Source organism: Triplophysa dalaica, chromosome 1, assembly GCF_015846415.1.
Source record: "Triplophysa dalaica isolate WHDGS20190420 chromosome 1, ASM1584641v1, whole genome shotgun sequence".
NCBI lineage: Eukaryota > Metazoa > Chordata > Actinopteri > Cypriniformes > Nemacheilidae > Triplophysa > Triplophysa dalaica.
This window is the reverse complement of record NC_079542.1, coordinates 24,599,168-24,623,021: the sequence shown is the minus strand read 5'-3', so window position 1 is coordinate 24,623,021 and position 23,854 is coordinate 24,599,168. Positions and strand designations below refer to the sequence as shown.

Here is a 23,854-nt window from a genome sequence, read left to right as displayed (position 1 = left end):
TTCAAAACATCTTTGTGTTCAACAGAACAAAAAAATTGATGTAAATTAGTGAATTTTTGGTGGAGTATCCCTTTAAATGTTCAAACTAACAAATTTAAATCTCATGAATAAAATAACAAGAACCAGGATAAATTAATGCAGTGGAAGGATTGTTTGTTATTAGTTTTTGTAAATGTTAATGCAGGAAACTAATGTTAACAAATAAAACCTTATTGCAAAAAAACAGATTCTAAATTTCGTCATCCAGATGAATGGAATGATGAATCAGACATGCAAGTAAAGCTCGGCTTCTAGGACTTACTGCAAGGTTGGGGGAAACAAAATCAAAGATCCCTTAAGGGTTCTTTGTCGGGATGTATGATTCCATAAAAAAGTGAGTTTTAAAGGTTCTTTGCTGAAGCAAAACTGATTCTTCTATGGAATCGCTACAAAGACTTATATTAAGCTTCTTTATTTTTAAGAGTCAGGTGGATAATGTGTTTGTACATCATCTCCTTCCATACATTACAATCAGCTCCAGTTCCTGTTTGCTTTTATGTTAACAACTTTACATAGTCTTTGAACAAAAGATACAAAAATGAAACATTGCTTGATTGATTCTCAAATAGTGTCACAACGTAATAATCGGAGGGATTCCATTTGCAGTGAAACCGTGCAATAGATTCAACAGAAATCGCACACTGAAGGACTTCAAAATACAACAAAGCACTACACAAAATTTGACCAAGTACTTAAAACGTGCATTCAAAAAAACCCTGCATTATGGGCCGCGAGGCAGGCATGAAGTGCAATTTCAAGAAAATTGAGATAGATCCGTATAAAGAAACATAGGACATACAAAACATTCAAAATAAACAACTATGCTTGTCATTTAATGTGGCATGAAACTGAGATGAAATGAATGAGATGTCTCAAATAAAAACAAACAAACAAAAATGACCAACAACTTAAGAATGAAAAAAGGATTTTATTTATATCAATGAAAGCCAGACATTAAATGAAAGACAAAAGAAGAACGATCCCATGACTTAGGCATGTTGTTTTACCACGCAGCATAAAATCTTAATAGTCTGCATAAATAAATATAAAAAATGAACGGTTGGGAAATCAGCACAAACATGGAGGTTTGTGTTGTTCTCCGTTTTGGCATTTGATGATAAATGGAGCCGTTAAAGCCCCAGGTGGATACACAGGGATTACAATGCCATATTGGATACAAATATCTAAATATAACGCAAATATCTTTGTCACAGGAAAATAAACAACATAAAGAAACAAATGTCTTGCTTGGACATACACGCACGAAACAAAACAGTGGACCAATGGCCTACCTAAAGGAAAAACAAAGCATGCATGTTATTAAAGTCAGAGAAGCCAGGCTGCCCATGACTACACGAAGATGAAAGAGACCCTGGATACCACCTTATTACACCAACTATCCCCTCCGGAGATCCAAGACGTGCGGTACAAGCTGACACATGGATTCTGAGAGGCCACTGCTGAGCTGAGCACTGTAGGACAGCTAATGAGTCCAGCCCAGTTGTGTAAAATCAGGCCAAGTAGTCTAGAAATTTGAATTGGCTCTTCGGTCTGACGGACTCTGTGTAGAGCAAGGGAATCTGAGACACAACCGCCTGGTACACTTCAATTAAAGAAACCCAACCCTGCAGCAGTCTATGTAAAGGATGACGCATGCTGCAAGTCGTGGGTTAAGCAAACAATAACCACCAGGGGGAGGGAGAGGGACTTTATCTCTACGCAGAGCAATGGTCCATGCAGAGGATGTGAAGTCAAAATCAAGAAGTCACAGGTGACGTTTATCACCCGATGCAAGTCAACAAGACTATAGGTTACCCGAGAAAAACTGCCTCTGTCAGTGGTTCCCAGCATTTAAAGAGACACCACAGGCATGGCAGCTAATCCATGAAGAGCTTTAAATAATGTCTGTGCTCATCAAACAGATGATTTTTAAAACCACAAGAAATCGATACTGAAGATTACCATGGAAACCCCGGCTCGTGATAGCATCCGTGTCTTGAGCTCTTTCACCCTCCCTAAATCTCACAAACATCCTTTCATTCTCTCAGCTCTTGTACACACACACACACACACACAAAGCCTCTGGTGACGGGTTAATAAAATAGATTCTAATTAAACTTCTCTCCTCAGAGCCTTGTTACCTTATAAACCCAGTGAGATTATCACCACCGAGCCTGTATTAGAAAAAAAAACGAATTTAATTCAAATCTCTTACACCCCTGATGGCGGCCTAAAGAGAAACTTACAAGCTTGTTAAGTCACACAATAATGATTCAACCTCAGAGGAACTTGAAAGAAATAAAGAAGCATGCAAACAAAACACACGTGGCTTTGTTTGTACGGAAGAAAGATCAGGTTGACACAGCTGAGCAGAATCTATCCACAACATCTTAATACCCTGTTAACAAAGAATCTGCAAAAATCCAGACATTAAGTAGACTTAAGCTATTGAATTTTGGTTCAAATGATGGCGAACACTGATATGGGCATGACTGCAGGGAATAAAACTTCATTCTGCACATCGATGTGTGCAGAATGCGGGGAATGGGAACACCATCAACTGTAGCTTATAGCATTTCTCAAATCAACAATGTCATAATTTGGCAATGTGAAACAGAGCGTGATGAATGTAATTCTCAGAATTAAAAAGTAACATCTTTAAAATTAAAAACATGAATATAAAACAAGGCGACCCTAATTAGACACAGAATAGGTTTATTCAGTAGGGCCAGATGCCCTGTACACATCTCCAAGGCTTTAATCAATTTACTCTCACTCTCTCTCTCTCACTTCAGGTGGGTGGTAGATGTGGGCGGGGTCTCAGAATGCGAGGCGTGGTTGTAAATACACAAAAAGTTTTGTTAACACACAGCTGAGCAGGAACATGTTTGTCAGTGTCCTGTAAATGACACAACAAGCTGGGAGGTGAGGGGCTCTTCATGTGTCTCATGTAACGCATCCAAAAGTGTGTGTACGTGTTTTTGCGCAATACCACCATATGTCTGAAATGGCAACCCCTAGTTGAAGGACCATTTTGCACATCAGTAATAGCAGGAGAGGTTAATTGTTGATGGCTACATGAGACCAGCTCCGTGTTGTAATTGTGGGTAAAGTGCTTGGGGGTGGCAAAGCACCTTATATATGGGGTCAAATTCTTTCATTGTTCTGAAATGAGAAGCTAGGGGATTGCGATAATGAGGCATTTAAACACATGTGACATCTGTGATCTAGAAACTTCCACTGCTGTGGCAAGTCATTTTTCATCATACCAGGACAGGATATGCAGAAATCTAAGCAACAGACAGCAAAGCAATGACAGTAGCAAGATGACTCCTGTGCTGGGATTCAGATCCAATTCATACTAATTGTTAAGCTAAAGAGGGTTTGCTGTGCATGGTTATTTAATACCAGCAATAAAATCCATGATTTTCTCAATGTATCACACTTGTCAGTGAACACAGTGCTCGGGAAAGAAATTAACTAAAGTGGGAAAAAAATGCTCATAACTCAGCCAAATCATATTTTCTTGTCAATAGGTTTGTGTGAGGTTTAGTTGTATAGGTGGGGTTAAAAAAAATATCCAAAGCTTGCAATGAAAGTAAAGGAAATCTATGAGATGTCCTCACTAATATAGTGAAAACTGTGTGTGTGTGTGTGTGTTGGGTGAGCCATTTCAGACATTGAGGTAAAGCACTGTTGACACACACATTCCTCTCCATTTGCTCTCTCTTTCTTTTTGTCTGTCTCTCCCTCCTTTTATTTGGTGGTAGTTGGATCCTCTTCTCACTTGCTTGATGTTCTTCAGCCATTTGCTGAAGTACTACTACATGAACTGCATCTGTACAGACACACAAGTAAATAAATCAGCATCAAATCTCACAGCAAAGGCACTTTCTACACAAGCTATGGGCAAAACAAATACACACTGAATGGAAAGCAAAGTTATTTGTGGTATTGTAAAAGCAAAAATACAACACTACAATATGTGATTAATGTAAGATGTTATGAAATATGTAAAATGTGTTCATGTTTTACCATGTGATCATGTTGTGTTCAAGTGAGTAAAACCCTCACATTTTTGAAAATATTTTATTATATCTTTTCATGTGACAACACTGAAGAAATGACACTTTGCTACGATGTAAAGTCGTGAGTGTAAAGCTTGTATAACAGTACAAAAAAACTCAACACACAGCGATAAATGTCTTAACAGCTGCCAACAAAAGTGAGTAATTGAAGTAAGTGGAAAAAGTCCAAATTGGGCCCAAAGTATCAATATTTTGTGTAGGCACCATTATTTTCGAGCACTGCCTTAACCCTCTCGGGCATGGAGTTTACCAGAGCTTCACATGTTGCCAATGGAGTCCTCTTCCACTCCTACATGAAGACATTAAGGAGATGGTGGATGTTAGAGACCTTGTGCTCCTCCACCTTCCGTTTGAGGATGCCCCACAGATGCTCAATAGGGTTTTGGTCTGGAGTCATGCTTGGCCAGTCCATCACCTTTAACCTCAGCTTCTTTTGGGGTAGTTATCATGTTGTGTTGCTTTCGTCAACAAAAATGATGACTAAATATCATCGTCAAAGAACCTTTATCACATGACGAAAATAAGACGCAATGTATTATGCAATATTGTTGATTATGCTAAAATGTCTCTTCGTTTTCGTTGACCAAAACAAGACGAGACGAAATAAAACGTTATAACGTTATTTCGTCCGATACTTTAACCCTAGATCCGTTCCTGTTACCCGCCTTTTCATGATGAACTGCACTAGCATAATTGTTTTTAATGAAGACAACCAAAAATATATACTTGTTCTCCTACTGTTTGGCCTGCACTATAAAATTTTAAACCTCTCTAGCTCCAGTGCCATGTGCAAGAAAAGTCTGCATTCATTTACTGCATTCTGTATGCTACCACAGGGCACTGAGGGCAGTCACCCTTTTCCTGTTGGTTCTTTGCAATGCTGTCAAGTAAAGTCGGTCTGGGTAATTACAAATACTTTCATTTTAATAGTCACACAGCAAGAAAAATAAAATTCGCAGCCGTCTGAATCATAATCGAATCGCATCGTGCCTAGAGATCCGAACCCCTACCGATGGCCATAAAATAATTCAGAGCGACTTCCGTGTCTAGAATGGATGTATTCTGGAGTCTATAGGGAAACAATTATATAATAAGCGAACCTTGTTTGACTACAAGAACATTTTGGTTGTCTATACTACTAGGTACTTATACTACATTGACTGGGATAAATAGAATTGCATTACAAAAAAGAGACTAAATAACATTTTTCATTGAATAAAACTAGAGAAAATGTCATCAGTTTCGTCGACTAAAACTAGACGAAAATACTCATGGATCATTCAGACTAAAATAAGACTAAAACGCTCAGACATTTATTCAACTGAAACTTAAGTAGACTAAGAAGAGTATTAACATGACTAAAACTAATAAAACTAAAATGACTGCTTGACACACAGACTAGACTAAAACTAAAATTAAAACAGTCCGCCGAAAACATGGCATTCATGGTTCCCTCAATGAACTGTGGCTCCCCAGTTCCGGCATCACTCATGCAGCCCCAGACCATGACACTCCCACTACCGTGTTTGACTGTAGACAAGACACACTTGTCTTTGTTCTCCTCACCTGACTGCCGCCACACATGCTTCACCCCATCTGAACCAAATAAGTTTATCTTTGTCTCATCAGACCACAGGACATGGTTCCAGTAATCCATGTCCTTAGTCTGCTTGTCTTCAGCAAACTGCTTGCGGGCTTTCTTGTGCATCATCTTTAGAAGAGGCTTCCTTCTGGGACGATAGCCATGCAGACCAATTTGATGCAGTGTGGTCTGAGCTTGGGCTGCAACTTACGGTTATTTTGATAATCGATTAGTCGGATGATTATTTTTCCGATTAATCGGATAAAAATTTAATAACATCTTTTGCTTATAATAAGTAAATCAGATATGGGAAAAGTATACACAACTGAACTCATTAGCCTTCTCCCAAAAAGTTGTGAATGTCTCCATAATTAACACACCTAGAGTTGATTCAGGTGTGTCATATTAGAAGGAACTGACAATAGTCTCTCCCAAACGTGGGAGTGAGAGGAGGGTCGGCCAAGGAAATCATTTTTTTGTGCCATGAAAAGTGAGATTTTTGTCATTCAAACATAGTGAAGTACAGTAAAAAGTAAACAGAAAAAGTAATATTTAAATACAAATCATCAAAAAGTGTACTTACACGTGAATTTAAAACTGCGCACCTCGCGCTGCACAGAGAGACGTGTCTGACTTTAAAACTGTGCAGCTCATGCTGCACGGAGAGACACATCGAAAACGGTCATTTTAAAAGAGAAGAAGACGCTCTGATGTATAACTGTGCAGCTCACAAGTGACGTCACAGACCAACGAATCGATAATGAAATTCGTTGACAATTAGTTGTTGCAGCCCTAGTGTGAGCACTGAAAGGCTGACACCCCACCCGTTCGACCTCTCCAGCAACGCTGGCAGCATTCGTACGTCTACTTCCCAAAGACAACAACTGGATATGAGGCTGAGCACGTGCACTCAACTTATTTGGTCACTGAGTGGAACCTGTCCTGTTAAACGGCTGTATGGTCTTGGCCACTGTGCTGCAGCTCAGCTTCAGGGTCTTGGCAATCTTCTTATAGTCTAGGTCATCTTTATGTAGAGCAACAAATCTTTTTTTCAGATCCTCAGAGTTATTTGCCATGAGGTGCCATGTTGAGCTTCCAGTGACCATATTATATTCCAGTTGAGATATTTTGAAGAAATAGCAAATTGACACTGTTATACAAGCTGTACACTCACTACTTTACATTGTAGCAAAGTCTTTATTTCTTCAGTGTTGTCGCATGAAAAGATGTAATAAAATATTGACAGAAATGTGAGGGGTGTACTCACTTCTGTGAGATACTGTATAACATAAAAATATTGATGGGATATATTTAATAAAGTATGACAACTATCCGCAAATATTAAAACTTGCTAAAGATTTTCCAAAATGCACCATTATTCCCGTCACATTTACTTGATTAACTGACAATTATTCGCCTTGGAAATATAAGGATATAGCTGATATTTGTCAAAATTGAGATTCACATTTTCCTATTCTGTGATAACTTATTTACATTGACGTTTTTTCTTTATGTTGTGTACATTATGGGACTCTGTAAGAAAGCAAGTTTTTTTAAAAAAACTTTTAAGCTCAACTGTTTAGAATACAGATAGAACATTGTTTATTCCAAGGTGATTATTTACGGTTTTGACAACCATTAATTAACCATTAAGACATATAGGCGTCTTACATTTTTTGATCATTTCATTTAATTCCTTGTAAATTGTCATTTGCCGAATAAGAATAATACACTTGACATGTTTAAATATTAACTGAATTAAGAAAATAAATGCTAAAGCGAAATTGTCGCATTTTTGAATGCCATCAAACTGCAGCAGTTGGTGCAAAGATGATGGATGTAGAGGTGCTCCAGATACTACTAAAAATCTATGTGTCTTTTAAAGATGTGCAAAAATAGCTGTTATCTCTTAATTATTTGCAATTATATTATTATTTAATAATTGTGACAGCTCCATGCACAATTTTCCTAACAGATTTTATTTGCACATCACCAAAGCAAATAATTTTGCATCATCCCCAACATTCCCAAACATTAAAAGAACAGCTAAATGTTAACTCCCGTAGTAAATGACCATTATTTCTTTGTACGCAGACATGGCGACTTTGTGTCAAAGTACTTTAAAGGTACAGGATGTATTGAAGTATTGCAAATGCAATGGTGTGTCAAGACCTCAATAAAACCATTGCATCAGTGTACTTGCCACATGCGGAGAGCTGTGTGTGTGTGTATTTATGTGTGCAAATTCATTTCATGCTACAAGCTGTGCAGCAAGTTTTAATGTTACTGTTTTTAAAAACAGCACACCTACATAAACACAGGTGGTCCTGTGTTTGTTAGATTAAAGCATTGATTTACATCACACGAACCAATTTTGAAGATACTCATGTTCAAAGCGACTAGGTGCAATGATGACTTTATAGGCATTTTAACATGCTTTCTGTATGTATGGTATGAATTACGTGCTAACTGGATTAATTGACATGTGTGTGTACCTGGGCTCCGGGAATAGTGGTGAAAGGGTTATTGGGTCTTAGAACTGGCTGGTTGTATAGCATGGGCTGCTGGGTCATCATTGGAACCCCTCCCATATGTCCAAGCTGAGTAGGGACCTAAAACCAGACAAACATACAACTCTGAATGTCTCTATGCACACTTCTAAGTACTACACACTTTTTCAGACTTTGTTGTCATACGTACCATTCCAAACACAGGCACTTGAGGTGTTGTCATGGGAAATGCCATGGTTGCAGGAGCCTGCAAAAGAGGACAACTCAGCTTAAACACTTTTGTGTTCTATTATCATGTCTGTTCTAATTATAGATCTAGTTTAATTACACACCTCTTTAAGTGTGATTAATTTAGTTTACTAAAACTAAAACTTTGAAAACGTTTCTGTTCCTTGAAATCAAATAAATACTGACCTAAAAATTATTGGAAAAACTTCAAGGAACAATTTAAATGTTGCCTCAAAAATAAACTGAAATAAGTTTAAAGCACTAAAATTATAAAATAAATAAAATGTATCTTATATAGCCACATAAAACAATAAATTATACAATGACAAAATCATAAACAAAAATTGCTAAAACTTTAAGTAAAATTAACATAAAAACAAAAAAGCTAAAAATAAAAGCATAAATCAAAACTGTACCCAGAACAGGATTACTTAAACACTACTGCACACATTTCTACACCGATGTATTTACTGTATGGAAAGACTACACTGCTGGATATAATCAAAGAAAAATATAGATAAGTATACTGTATACAGTATGTATAGGTAACATACCGATAAGTAAGAAATCATCAAATGATCTGAATAGCTGTCAATCCCTTCTATATTTCGTAGCTGATTCTGAAGAAAACAAGCATTGATTTGAACCATGTGGTATTTAGCGTGCATTATTAGTCTTGCATCATATCCATGTAGGGTAAACTTTTGCCCCAAACACACACATTTGCATGGTTTGCAAGTCAAATTTCCAAAGAATTAATAAACCAAATGCTATAGAAAGGGCACATGAGACTGAACAAACATCCATATGTCACATGAATATCAACACATGACATTTTCTGCATTTTTAACTAAAATAATGTCTGTGTGGATAAAGAAGATGATAGAAGTCAATCTAATGGCTTATTTACACAACTACACAAGATAAAAAAAAGGATGTATGCTAATGTTCAGTTCGTCCATTAAGGTGGATTTGGGGGTATTTTTACTCAATCTTAATATTGTTTTTATGTTAAACTGCCCTATGTCCTTAAAGGCAGGGAAACCGATATCCGAACAACGTTTTAGACAACTGAGTCGGGCCGAGAACCAAAACAACCTTGTAGCCAATCAGCAGTAATGTGCACAGTGAACAGGAAGGAGATTAGGGTTAGGATATGTTTGTTTAGGTGATTTGAACATCAACAATGGCTATGAGAAATCGGACAACCTACGTTTAACCTCACAAGTTTGAGAAGATCCACAGGCCTTAAGATATTTACAGTACATGCTGATGTTCAGTTATAATCACAGCGCCACCTACAACCAATAGGAACTTGCATTCTTTACATTTTTCTCCATGAGGGTAGAGAATTCTTAAAAGCACACCAGCATCCCTAACGTGCAACAAGATTTATGATCAATGTTTGCTTGCAGCTTCAATTTTAACTGCTTTTGGAGTTGACAAGACTTTGAAATCTCTTAAAGCAGTGTGGTAGGTCTCCCCACTTTAAAATGTGAAGAGACATACTAGAGCAAAGCTGTATCCACTAGTATGGGACACATTTTACAAAATCACCTCAAACTTTCCAACATATTTCAAAATGGTTCAGATGGCGAGGACATAATGTGTGCAATGTATCTGTCAGCCGCATTCTTTCAAAGTTCTGTGCCTTCAAACATAACCAGTAGATAATATCAATTTAAAGGCATTTTAGAGCTTTGCAGATGTACTGTCCATTCCTATCCTGTACTGCAGTTAAACTGCAATGAATTGTTTACCTTTGTTTAAGAGACCTTTGTTTTTTTTAAGGTGCATGTTAGAAAAATCATTGAAAAAGAAATGGGGATACTTATCTGCGATTCATTCTTAAACATACCAAGAACTCACTGGACCAAAAAGGCTGAGACAGAAATTTCGAATTAAGGTTTGGAAGAACAGGAAAGTGTAAAAAGAGAGAAAGCTGAATCAATCTCTGTCAACCGAAACTGCAGGACTTTAATAGGTAACTGACAGTCATTGGAGGTACTTACATAACCAGTATAGAACATTCCAGTCTGCTGGGTTAAGCACAAGAAAAAAGACAGAAACAGTGAGACAGAAATAGACAGCGAGAAGACACGGGACATGAGAATGAACAGGGCAGGAGGTTGGAGACCACAGAAGAGGTGGAGAGAGACAGAGAAATACACTTAGGGTTAGTCATTCACTCATTCAAGGTCATCTGCCCTCTCAGCTCATGTAGCTCAGAAGTCAATACAGCCTGAGTGAGAGAGGAGAGTCTACAAAAACATGCAAACAGTAAAAAATCAGTTCAGAAAACACTCACAGCTTATTGGCCGGGTCAATACAACGACGCAGGAACAGGAAGTAAACACACTTACGCTCGCATTTCCCGAAGACTTCTTAAACTGTGTGTTCATATCGACTCTTAGTAAAATTATCAATACTTGTGTATGAAATGAGGATATCTGGCGTGACTAGTACTTTACAACACGTGAAGATACCATATCTGCATGTGACTCAACGTGTAGCAGTGTCTGTTTACATGTACAAGAATAAAATGAAGAATAAAATTGTATAATATAAGCACAAAATAAAACTGAGGGAGTTCAACATGAATGGTTTAATATTGAGATTATGATCTGCTGACTGTACATTAACTTACACACTACGACTAGCCAAACACATAAAGCAATATTAAATATCGATTCAAGATCAAATTATAATTTGTGAGAAGGAAGAGACCACAGAGAGTCATAGAAGAGAGATTAAGCTAGCACACAGTCATGCAGTCATAAAACATAAATAATTGACCAGAGAACGCTACGATTAACCAAGAACAATCAAATCTTCCAGAGAGCTGCGTAATGCATTAGTGTGTGCATGCAAGAATTTTGACACACGTTATTGTGTGTGTGGAAGTGAAAAAATATACCATATGAATGCACTCTGCATGTGCGTTCGTGTGTGCACTCACCATGTGTGGCACGGGCATGGCGGCTGGTGGCATGGCAGCAGGTGGCAGGGGGGCAGGGCTCCAGGCAGTGGTGTTGCTCATCGTCTTCGACTGCCAATTAGTGCCTCCGGTCAACTTCCTCTCTCCGGGCTGAGTCCAATGCATATCAGATCTGCATGCGAACAATCACAGACGGAGATAGTGGAAGTTACACACCTCTACGATATAAAGTTTATGACCAGAGTTTATTTAGATTCATCTGAATCCTCACTTTCTGCCAGGTGTTCCCCCAAACTGCAGGTCTGAAAGAGAGCGAGAAAGAGACTGCTTTAACACAGCATCACATCTGAGTAATACTGGAAGACACAGCACTGGAGGCATCAGAGACCAATTCATCTCTCTTAAGCTGGGTTTAATTCATCCGTCCAGTCGCACATCAAGCACCATATGGCTGCGGACTCTCAGTTCAGTAGGGTAGCACAAATGCAATTTAAAGGCCAGGGACTTACGATCAAGTAAATAAAGAAAGCCACACAAATAGAGCAATAATGCCGAGAGATTTAGAGAAAGACTCACTGCCTACGAGGCTGGCCAAGGAGGAGTCCAGATCACTAGCCAGCAGTTTACCGCCAGTATGAGGGGGCATTACAGGAGCGTGACTGTGAACCGTCACTGTGGGCTTCAACAAGTCTCCTAATGCATCATAACCTGAGAGAAAAAGACAGAAAAACTTCAATCACGATTGATGAAACACCACAGTAAAGAACTACTTTGAGTGACAAATCACAGCTAGAGAGAGGAAGCGTAGAGAAATGAGCCAGACGAGCAGGAAAGAGATAGCGTGCCGCGGTCCTGCTGATGTTTATAATGATGTGAGCAGCAGGGATGAGCCTTTGTGAGGCCGCTCACGGCATGACAAATACCCAAAGAGATCCACAGCAGAACATGAGGTCAGGATGGGAGCAACCACTCTGAGATCTAAGAGAAAATACTACCAAAGGGGGTCCTTAAAGAAACTGGAGATCTATGTTAACTGCCTTGTTTTTGTCTTTCGTCGGGCATTAAAGTCAACGTGAACTGAAAACAGAGGTTTGGTTAATTGGACAGCAGGCGAACAAAGCAAGAGAGCCCAAGGAAGTCTGCTGACACATGCCTTATATCCACTTCCTGGTTTGCCAACAGGAACAAAGAAGGGCCAAGATAAAAAAGAGCACACTCACCACATCAGATCATGTCAGCCATTACAATCCAGAGAAAAGAGCAAATGTAATGTAAATGAAAAAGATCAGAATGATGGTAGTGGTAAGGTAAGAAAAGGAGGAAGGAAAAGAAGGCAGAGAGAGTATTTGTGAGTAGAAGCGTGTGTGCGTCTGTTCTGAGTTCAGATAAGGTGTAATGACAGGCGTTTAACAAATGGAGAAAATGCAAGTCAGCACCCAGCCGCCAGTAACACACACACACACACACACAGAGAGAGGACGGCAAAAGGGATGATAACAGACCGTACACAGCCACGGACCAGTGGAGTGAGTGAAAAGAAATCTTGAAAAGCGTGAGCAATTCCCTAAAGAACCTTTCCAATTCTCCAGAACCGAATCAAGCAGGCAGGTGTAGCCAGCTGTAGTTTGTACCAGCATTCTAGCCGTTAAAGCTCTGCAAACTCACTACCCAGCAATACCAGCAGAAGAGTTATTTTTCAGTGAAGGTTACTAAGGTTTTAAGCGCAGCAGCAAAACCTCAAAAGATTAATAAGCGCGGTTATTGATAAATCACACCGGTGAAAGTGTTTTACCAGCAGAAGGCTTCACGTCACTATCAGAAGCTTTAGTCCCAAATACAGCATCAAAATCTACATTCATGGTGGACATGGAAGCCATGGGGTGAAGAGAGCTGCTTTCTAGACCTGAGAGTAACACACACAACACGCAAAGACAAGAGATGTCACACACATATGGACACACAGGATGGTCTGAGAAATGCTGCAGCACTAATAATCAAAATGTGATGTAATGCTCCCTTTAGTAAACTCATGAATACTGAAACAAATGAGGACTCTTGTCCAGCATATTCTATCATCCCATCAGCTGCCATTTACACTCAATCCAATATATTATTAAAACTGGACCATTTTAAGGGTCCATTGTTTATTTTGTTTAAGGATTGACAGAAATGCAATATAAAATACATAACTATGTCTTCGGAGGTGTATAAAGACCTTACATAATGAAGCATTTCGTTTTTTCTACCGTTTCTACAGTAGCCCGTAACGGACAAACTGCGTTACAGAGCGCTTTATCTCTTTCGGCAAATAATCGAAAAAAAAAAACATCCTGTGGTAGTCTTTTTGTTGTTCGGGCGAAAAATAACTTTACATATTTCAGCATCTGTAAATTCATAGCACCCCCACTGTACGGCTCCCAATGTAAATAACAATCAGTTTAATTTTGTGCCTGTGGCTCTTTGCTCAGCAGTCTTTTTCTCATCTATTCGTTTGTCTGTCTGCATTATTGTGACTTTATGGTGTTAGTATTATATGTGGGTCCCTGCAGATTCAAGTCTCACTGTGAGACTAGTCAGCTGAAGACAGTGCCCTCAGCCCACCTGCCCAACAGCTGTGAAGCGGCCGCTCTGAGTGCACACTGTGACCTACAAATTCTGGCATTGTAAAGAGTCTGGCAGTGTGTTTACACTCTGCACCTTGTGTTCTCAATTCACACTACCCCATCAGATGTGCTGCACTTCTGAATGTGAACCGTTGATACTCAACAATGCTTACAGCCACAGTGATGATCCCTCTGTGGACCGGCACAAGCTTTGCTTAAATAGAAAAGACTGCTTTAAATCTACAGAACTGGATGTATGGGTAAACAGAACACAAACATTTGTTGATTTTAAAATTATTAGTTCCCTACAGGGACAGCATTTATGAGCCTAAAGTTGTCCCAAATGCTGCTGTTTCATGAGACCCCCAAGACAGTCAAGTGTACGAAATTACCCTTTCGATGAACTCTCAATATGCCAAATAGACTATCCCCCTATTTCAAACAAAGTGTAGATTTGATGAGAACAGCATTTGGTACACTAGGAATCGTAACACATGCATGTAGAAATAAACCAGCAAATGAACAGACAAATAATTGAATGAGCATTCACAGCAAGTTAACTATGAATTTATCCGTTTTAATGATTTTTGTGAGGCTAAATTAAAGATCAGTGATCTAAAGTGGTCATGTTTCATAGAAAACGCTGGTGTGTGTGTGGATGGAATGGGCCGCACCTCCCCAGGCACTGCTATTGGTGGTGATAGGTGTGCTCTGCACAGCAGGGATGAAGGCAGGCTGGAGGTCAAACAGGTCACTGGTGAGGTTTGGCATGCTGTACAAGAGAAATAAAGAGTTCAGGACAGGTAGGCCTGTGACCTATCAATTTTAGACACTACAATAGTGTTAGATCAGTTAGATTTCACGTTCATCAATAGCAAAACTTCCATATGCACAAATGGCACAATGAAGCTTTGAATTTACGGATTGCACTAAAAAGATATTAGCATGCCTAAAAAGATATAAATACATTCTTCTGTAGTTGTCCCAGTTCTTTAAGATACAAGGCTTTTTTATTCTCACCAGCAAATGGCACATTTGAGTTATACCACTGAGCTGAAAAGGTCCCTACAAGCTCGGAATACAGAAACACAGAGCACAGACGCCTCTAAAAGAACATTAAAAGCTTTCAGCTACCTAGAGTGTAAAAACACTGGTCAGTACCATCCGCGATACATTCATTTGTACAATGCATGATAATAACCTGTTAGAGGGTGGGCTTGTGGTGTTGGAAAATAGATCCATGCCTGTGGTGTGGTTGTTGGTACTGCCCATAGACTGTGTGCTGGGGGAGGCAGAGGGGGTCTGAATGCCCATCTCCTTCAGACGCTGGTCCTATACCAAGACATAACAGAGGAGAAGAGTTTTCAGAGAATTTATAAACAAGAATTCATCAGGCTGTAGAGAAGGATAGCGCAGAGCATTTCCTTCAGCTGAGGTCTGTGAAACAGACCGGTTACAGCCCCACAGAAAGAAGAAATGTCAGTCTGCTACGCCTCAGACTTGATGTCAGTGTGTCCGTATTGTGGATGTATGAGAGACGGTTGAGAGTTTGAGCATTTCTTTCTTCAAGATGACGTTCCCTTTTCCCCATTTTTTTTTTTCAATTTACCAATATCTGCATGCATATTCACAAAAAGCAGTTTACAGAGATCATTATACAGTAGATAAGCCCTACAGTTACAACATAAAACACGACTGTAACATCATTGTAACATTTTACATCATATAATCATTTACATAGCAGCTATGTAGTCTTAGTAAAATGTTTTAGGTTAAAATATTACTTTTATTGTTTAGTATAGTGTTAGTTCTACTGTTTAGTTAAAATAAAAAAATATATAATTTTTCTTGATAAACAGTTAACATTAACCAAGACATGTGTATTGTTATATAGTTAGGGATGTAACGATTGACTCAGCTTATGATGAGCTATCATGTGATTCGCGATACTGAACTCTCACGGTCTGCTTTTTCACATTTTTTTTTACTAAATGAGTTAAGACCCATTAGAAATGAATAACTGGCCTTTTATATTTTTCAAATGCTGCACTTTTGGCAAAATAAAAAAATCTTTATGTCAATAACACAACTAAGTTGCAAATTCCAAATCAAATAAAAAATGTATACAAAAGTCTCAAACTACGACCTTGTCTGTGACTTTCCTAACTTGGATAATTATTTTTTACGAAATATCATTATATCTACGTTTACCAAGTTTGCAGCTCAACAAACAAAACAGCTTAGAACTACTGGATATCTTAGAAAACAAATATGAGCAGATGCTTATCTTGGGCTGCAGTGATGGATATTTGTGTATTATTTAGTATTTACTTGTGCAATAATATTTTCATTATTTTGATTTAATTTCATTTTGAAGTGCTTTAAACAACCAAGAAAAGTGTGTGTGTATGAAAGCATGACAGTATTTAATAGAATTCATGCGAGTGATTATGCTTATTTATACGTGTTCACATTTTTTTGTGAGACCACTGTGCACGGACTTCACATTCCAGTTTTATATTGTAGTGTTAGCAAATACGTTTCTAAAGAGAAAGGAAGTAGGTTGCGATACGGCTGTCTGGCCGATACCGTTTTTTGCGTTTCAAAACACCCTTTGAATGGTAAAAACAGTAGAAAGTAAACCCGTAGAAGAAAGAATTTGAAGTATCTCGCCACAACAGTCCCTTCAGGACTGCTGATATCACAATAACCCACAAAGAAACACCAGTTCAATTTCACGCAAACTAATCTCAACAAGCACTGTGTAAATACTTTAATGTTGGACTTTGAAATTGCTCAGAATGTTTAAACGATATGGAGCCCCAGTGCACCAGGGGATAAATTCCAGACCACTGACTTTCCTGTCATTTAGTCTTTTGTGTGTGTGTGTGTGTGTTGTGTGCGCATGTCCCACAAGGTATGACAGCACCACGAGGGGGACAAAGGAGTTTGATTAACCTTGTTGACCACTTTCTGCTGGAGGCTAATCATTAAAACACAAGGGCGTATAAAGTAAACACTTCTGTGTGTAGGACACAGTGTTCCCAGAACAGTAGTTCCAAATCTGACAAACATGCTTCACAAGCAAATCTGTTGTTAATATTCTTATTGGGGGACACTTAACGTGTCCTAAATTACTAAAAGTAAATGGCATCTTTGGTCTACACTCTTCTGTCAAGCTAAATCAGCAACATCAGGTTGGTCTTAACTCTTTCCCCGCCAGCCTTTTTAAAAAAAGTTTCCAGCCTTCCCCAGCGTATTTTAACATTTTCACCAAACTTTAATGGCTCACAGTAAATTTTCTGTCAAGAATATATGGATAAACAATATGTCAAATGAAAGTGAGAGTCTCAGGTTTTAAACAAAAGAAACCGTATTCTTCTATATTCCTTTGTTTGTTTTTATCCCTCCATATATGTGGGTAGGTTTCTTCAAAAATGCATCACTTTGATTAAACAGCTGAGATACTTAACGTTTTTTTGACAAAGATTCCGCCCAGATTACACTCAGAACAATCATTAAAAACCGATAAAACATATACGTTCTAGGTTCTGTACTTTTTCCCAAAGGTGTGAAACAGCGCCACCTGCTGTAAAACAGTGCAAAAAGGGATTGCCGTAATAACTTGTCTTTGGCGGGGAACCGTTTTTTTTTTAAATGACGAGATAACTCGTCAATGGCGTTGAAAGAGGTAATATGGTAATTTAAGGGGTCATAACACAATACTTGACATGGGATTAACGTAATTTAAAAACCGGAATGACCCCTTTTAAACGATTGGTATCAGCAACATTTTATAATTAGAAACATATTTCCTCCTGGGTTATGAAACGCTTTGAATTGTGATGCCAAAGGTATATATCGAAAAACGGTGCTTTGCTAGAAGGGTATGACAAGCTGTTTAGCAATAAACAAACAAACAGCCTTAGTGCTTACAACATTAAATATTCATGCTGCAGAAACTTTCACACAGTGTGTTTAATTTCCGCATCTGAAAAAAGAAGTTGAAAATGTTTAACAGTGACTGTAAAAGTGGAGTTACCAAGAAAACATTACTTTATAGTGTGTTTTTTTTGTTGACTTAAGACTAGCGGAGTGTTTTCATGAGGTGGACCTTTTCCTTTTTGATACAAGTCACACTGTGTAATTGTCAAATTAATATAATTACCTATGACATATGCAAAAGAGAAGATTAAACCCAGGGCTTCCAACAGCTGCGTTGTGGGGGGGGGGGGCAAGCCCCTAATGTATTGTCCAAAGCTCCAGATCTTTTTTTAAGTTTCTCACAAATTTTACATGTAAATAAAAGGTTTATGACTTTGACCTGGTTCATCCAGTACTCCATCTGTTAGTAAAAAAAAAACTGGCCTCATGCGGTCATTCAGTTTACCCCATTTTTTTTAAACCCTCATTTTATGTGGATACCCTCTATAGCCAGATGTTGAACAGTACAGTATATATTACTGGCAATAGTTGGGCGTGTTTTAGTAAGCAGGTTTAAAAACTACTGTTGTTTTAAAATGATATGGTCCAGTTTAGAAATTATGTTTGAATTTAGTCTCAAACCCCGATTTTGGATTAACTTTTAATTCACCTTTGAAAATCATTTCCATATTTTATACTGTGGTAGTCAATGGTGCCAAATTTCTATGTATTTACAGAGAGGGAAATATTTATTTGATACCCTGGTGATTTTTTAAGTTTGCCTGCTTACTAAGAAATGAAGGGTCTATCATTTTTATGGTAGGTTTATTTTAACTGATAGAGACAGAATATAGAAAAAAATCTGGGGATTTTTTTATATAAAGGCTATAAATTGATTTGCATTTCAGTCAGTGAAATAGGTATTTGAAATAAGTAAATATCCCCTACCAACTAGCAAGGAGTCTGGCTCCACAGATTGGTTAGGTGCCTATATGGACCGCAGTTTAGACCTGTCAAGAAGTATTGCTAAGAAAGATTGTTATGTATATAAAAGATGCCTGCCAACAGAATCTGTATCTTCCATTTCAACCTCTCCACCACCATGGTCAAGACTAAATAGGTTTTAAAGGATTTCAGGGACAAGATTGTAGACCTGCACAAAACTACAGACAGAAGCTCGGTGAGAAGGAGACAACTGTTGGTGCGATTATTTGAAAATAGAAAAACTGCAAAATAACAATCAATTGGTCTTGGTCTGGAGCTCCCTGCAAGACTTCCCCAATGGGGTAAATATGATCATGAGAATGGTTAAAGATCAGCCCAGAACTACACTGAAGAAGCTTGTTAATGATTTCAAGACAGTTGGCACCACAGTTAGCAAGCAAACCGCTGGTAACACGCTAGATTGAAATCCTGAAGCACCCGCAAGGTCCTCCTGCCCAAGAAGGCCCTTCTGGCTCCTATGAAGTTTGACTAATGAACATCAAAATGAGTCAGAAAGGCTTTGGCGAAAGTGATGGCATTGCTGCGAGACCAAAATTGACTCCTGTTTTTGGAGGGAGAGAAATGTTGACTATAACGCCAAGAGCACCCTCCCTACAGAGAAGCACAGTGTTGGAAACATTATGCTTTGGGGCTTTTTCTCTGCTACAGGTACAGGATGACTTCACCGTATTGAGGGCCTGAGGGTCATGCCCATGTACAGTAATATCTTGGACAAGAACTTTCTCCCCTTACCTAGATCACTGAAGATGGGTCGTGGATGTACCTTTAACATGAGAAAGACCCAAAACATATTGCCAAGACAACCATAGAGTGGCTTAAGGAGAAACACATCAAATGTCCTAGCCAGTCGCTAGACCCTAGTCCTATAGAAAATCTGTGAAAGAGGTTAAAACTCCAGTTTGCTGAGCGACAGCCAAGAAACCTTAAAGATTGACAGAGGAGTGGACTAAAATGTATCCTGTATCTATGTGCTTGCCAACAAGGGATTCTCCACCATGTAAAAACTAATATTTTTGGATGTTCATGTTTCTAGTGTTGAAAAACCCTTTATATTTAACATATTTCAAGTCTATCATCTACTTCCGTCTCTCTTCTCACGAAACGACTGGATTTCTTCCGGTCTTTATAAAGTCCCGCCAAAACGATTGGTAAACCTGACCACATCTGTCGTGATTGGTTCCCTGCTTAGAGTGTGTGAAGATGTCCCACCCATACCATATTAGCGAGTTCCGCTACTCAAACTGTTGTGATTGGTCATTCCTCCTCTAAGGGCACGTGAATTCATGAGCTTTGGTTTTCAGCAATAAACAGTAACATTGGCATCAACTTCACTTCATCAGTTAAAAACATGCAGATCGATCGAAGTGAAACGGAGGTCTGCTAGTGCATACGCTAACATCAATCTTTGTTAGAGTTGTTTTTTTCTACTATGGCGAGGGAAATGACACCGAAACCGGTTGGGTCAGACAGGTTATATTATCACTAATAACAGAAGCTTTAGTTTTGCCTTTTTATATTGGACCTGAGTTGGATAATAAAACAAGCAGATTGACTAGGAGACTAGACTAAGCAGGACTTCAGATGCCATGTTGTAGAAGTGTTTTAGATAGAGGTATGCGCACACACACACACACACACACACAATATCATTGTATTACACAGAACAGCTCTCACAACCGATGTTAAAGTCATTGAAGCTGTTATTTGACCGTTGGTTATCTTTGAATGTCTGTAGCTGAATTCTGATTACCAGCTGTAGGACTGTGATGAGACAGAAAGTAGTTTAGCGCTTTAATCAGTCAAACTTTTACAATCTCTGATAACCAAACACTACTCCAGCGGCTCTTCCTCTTCTCTAAGGAAGACGTCGCAATTTTTTTGGCGTATTCCTCTGAGCGGAGGTTATTAAAAGCTCTCGGAATTGTGATATCATGTACCCGGAAAGAATTTTGAGCTTTACCATTTTGCAGGTATTATTTATGCTCTAACAGCAACATTACACATTGACTTAAGGTTGAAAAATGGGATTGCGGGAAACTTGCTCTTTAATATTCTTTCTCTGTCAGTTAAAATAAACCCACCATACAAATGATAGACCCTTCATTTCTTTGTAAGCAGGCAAACCTACAAAATCAGCAGGGGATCAAATAATCATTTCCCTCACTGTATCTCTGTGTTCAACCGAGAGAAATTTATACAGATTTGGAACAACTAGAGAGTAAGTCATGACAGAATTCTAATTTCTGGTGTGAACAGCAGCTAAGACAACTCTCTGAATATAAGGGATAATTGGAAAGATGGTGGCCAACCTTGAGAGCCTGCAGACGGGCTTGTTCTTCCTCCAGGGCCAGCTGCTTCTCCTTCTCATCCATCCTGCTGAAAGACATTCCCGTGTTGGACAGGGACGACACAGCACTGGACAGAGTGTTTGCTCTGTAAAAACAAAAAAAATCTGATATTAACTGAAATCCACGCCTCTGTGCATACATGATAACAGGGCACGGGTGATCAGAGTGATCTTAATACACTCAGGAAGCTGCCTGTATCTTCTATTACCTCACATTTCTGCAGTTCTGCTCTTAAGTGCTATACAGCAGATACTTGAGGTAATTCTAGACACTGAGGTGAGAGGATAAAGACAAGAACAGTCTTATGTGCTCCAAAGAGAATCGTTTCAGAGAAGCTCTGCTTGATGGCAGTTTGGGGAAGTTAGTTTACAAAAATGCCATCCTTGTTCACAAAATGCTGTTTTTAGATTGCAAAAGCATTACTTCTCTTATTACTCTGTCGGAACAGAAATTACATAAGAATTAATCTAAACCCACATTCTTTATTTCTAGATGGACACAAGAACGGGCACAAATTTGCAACTATGGTTCTTTATTGCATCAGTCCAGAAGAAAAAAACGAATTAATAGTTGTATTATATCAATGGACACATATATAAACATGTTCACACTAAATACAGCTGTCACTCTATTCTAAGTGCTTAATCACATTCTGTACAAACAGTTTTATGAGTTTATATTTATTAACTGCAAACTACAGACTGATTAACAGCTGAAAATTTCATGTAATGGTAAGATTATAAGTTATTTTGGAACGTTGTAAATTTGGTTAACATTAGAAAAGAGTTTCAATGTTGACACCTGCATGTTACAGGGTACAGGGCAAAAGGCTCTTTTGATTTTATTTCCCTGTAAACCACTACATGGCACAACAAAAATGCTGTAGCACATTCAGAAACATGCTTTTTTCCCTCTGCATGTGGATTTTCAGCTGATCTTTGACACGATCGCGGGCAGCAGCATAAAATTGCTTTGGTGATAATTTGATCTAATATTTTATAGTTTTTTTAACGTTGTAGATTTAAGCAGTACATGAGAATCTCAAAAATAACTCAACATGTGTAAAGATAACGGTGTTGTTAATGATTTTAAGTTTTGTTCAGGTTATTTAAGCAACACATTTTTAATAAGAGAAGAAAATGTAAAAATATGGTATTTGGGTAGAAAAGCACCCCTACTTTTGGGGCTAAAAGCACAATAATCAACATAATAAACAGCTGGCTGACGTTTCCATTTGTTGACATGACATGGTTAGATTCAGATGGTATATATCAAATATCAAGTTGTGTGTCCACATTAGAGATAATCACCATATTTATATGAAACCATTATAATTAAAATATTACATTAATCATATAGCAGCAGTTTCCCAGACAAGCCTTAAAACTAGTCCCAGACTAACTTAAATGTTAGAGGTGTCTTGATGGAAAAGAACTTGCGTTGACAAATCTTAAAATACTTCTGTGCGATTGTTTTAGTCTTAAGATGCACACAGCAATGTTTGCTTTTAAAGAATGTATTTAAAAACCTCTTATATATTCTATTCTGACTAAGGACTAGACCAGGTTTAAGATAATATCTGTCTGGGAAACCGCCCGTACATTATCAAACATTTTTTATTTATTGTCACTACTATACATCTATATTAAATTATTATGCGATCAATGCTATTAAAATCTTTAATTTTTAAATAATAATTTTATCAGAACCAGAGGTTTAAAACAACTTGAGGGTGAGTAAATGGTAACAGAATTTTTATATTTGGGTGAACTATCCCTTCAAAGCAGATTCTGTAATGACTATTGTACTTGTTGTCATTCCTGAAACATGTATGTTTTGTCATTCATATATTTTCCAAATTTTTCATTTGAAATGTAATTCAACTCTGAAGTAGTTAAATTACAGTTTTGCTTAACAGAAATGGACTATGTTTTATGTTTGCAGAATATTTGTGGATGAATTTGTTTGAAAATCAACAAAAGCGTGTCAAATGACGGCATAGTTTGTGCAGTCATATTTAACCTACATTTTAAATTATTGTGCCTATGGTTTTGTACCTGTTGTCTGCAGAGAGCTCCTTGGTTTTCTTGCCTTCGAGAGAGGCCAGATGCTGCTCAAGAGCCTCCAGGAGACTGCTGGGAGCCTGCAGGAGACGAGAGACGGGTCAGGGACTTAAGCAGGGAATCAGGACTGGTTCAAGAGAGCACACTCATTCAAAAAGACATGACGTCTCAGCAAAAAGGAACATGCTTTAAGCTTGTAGTAGTGAGATAAGAGACGTACAGGCGAAGGAAAACAAGCACAAAAACAAAAGAGAGAAAGGAGGGAAGAGGAAAATCTCATTTATAAGAAAGGGACTGACATGCAACAAGATTGAAACTTTAAACTCATGACAACATACACAGACCTGTGAGTTCACAATATATTCTCCCCAATTAAAGATCAATACATAGAAAATACTTCTATTTGACCCCATATATTTTTTTTAAACATTATGAAGTATGCTTTATTAAAAAATATCAAATCAAGTGTAAAAGTATATGAACAGAATCTATTATTTTAATGGATAAATTAAAACAATACTCAGTT

General features: G+C 38.1%; 1 protein-coding gene across 7 annotated transcripts in view; it reads right to left on the bottom strand.

Annotated features, from left to right (window-relative positions):
* Positions 1–947: 947 nt before the first annotated feature.
* si:ch211-200p22.4 (phosphatidylinositol-binding clathrin assembly protein) overlaps positions 948–23,854 on the bottom strand; it is a 55,163-nt gene continuing 32,256 nt past the window's right edge. For 3 of the 7 annotated variants that reach the window (XM_056748401.1, XM_056748394.1, XM_056748443.1), the window contains 14 exons: positions 23,323–23,408; positions 21,227–21,350; positions 15,190–15,320; positions 14,663–14,760; positions 13,178–13,288; positions 11,962–12,093; positions 11,657–11,687; positions 11,407–11,557; positions 10,460–10,483; positions 10,306–10,329; positions 9,002–9,067; positions 8,410–8,466; positions 8,205–8,321; positions 948–3,877 (listed from right to left, as the gene is read on the bottom strand). In XM_056748401.1, the coding sequence (XP_056604379.1) occupies positions 3,863–3,877; positions 8,205–8,321; positions 8,410–8,466; positions 9,002–9,067; positions 10,306–10,329; positions 10,460–10,483; positions 11,407–11,557; positions 11,657–11,687; positions 11,962–12,093; positions 13,178–13,288; positions 14,663–14,760; positions 15,190–15,320; positions 21,227–21,350; positions 23,323–23,408 (1,167 nt within the window). In that variant the 3' untranslated portion in view covers positions 948–3,862. The remainder of the gene's footprint in view (positions 3,878–8,204; positions 8,322–8,409; positions 8,467–9,001; positions 9,068–10,305; positions 10,330–10,459; positions 10,484–11,406; positions 11,558–11,656; positions 11,688–11,961; positions 12,094–13,177; positions 13,289–14,662; positions 14,761–15,189; positions 15,321–21,226; positions 21,351–23,322; positions 23,409–23,854) is intronic. The other 4 variants (XM_056748428.1, XM_056748419.1, XM_056748409.1 and 1 more) reach the window with 4 other exon arrangements.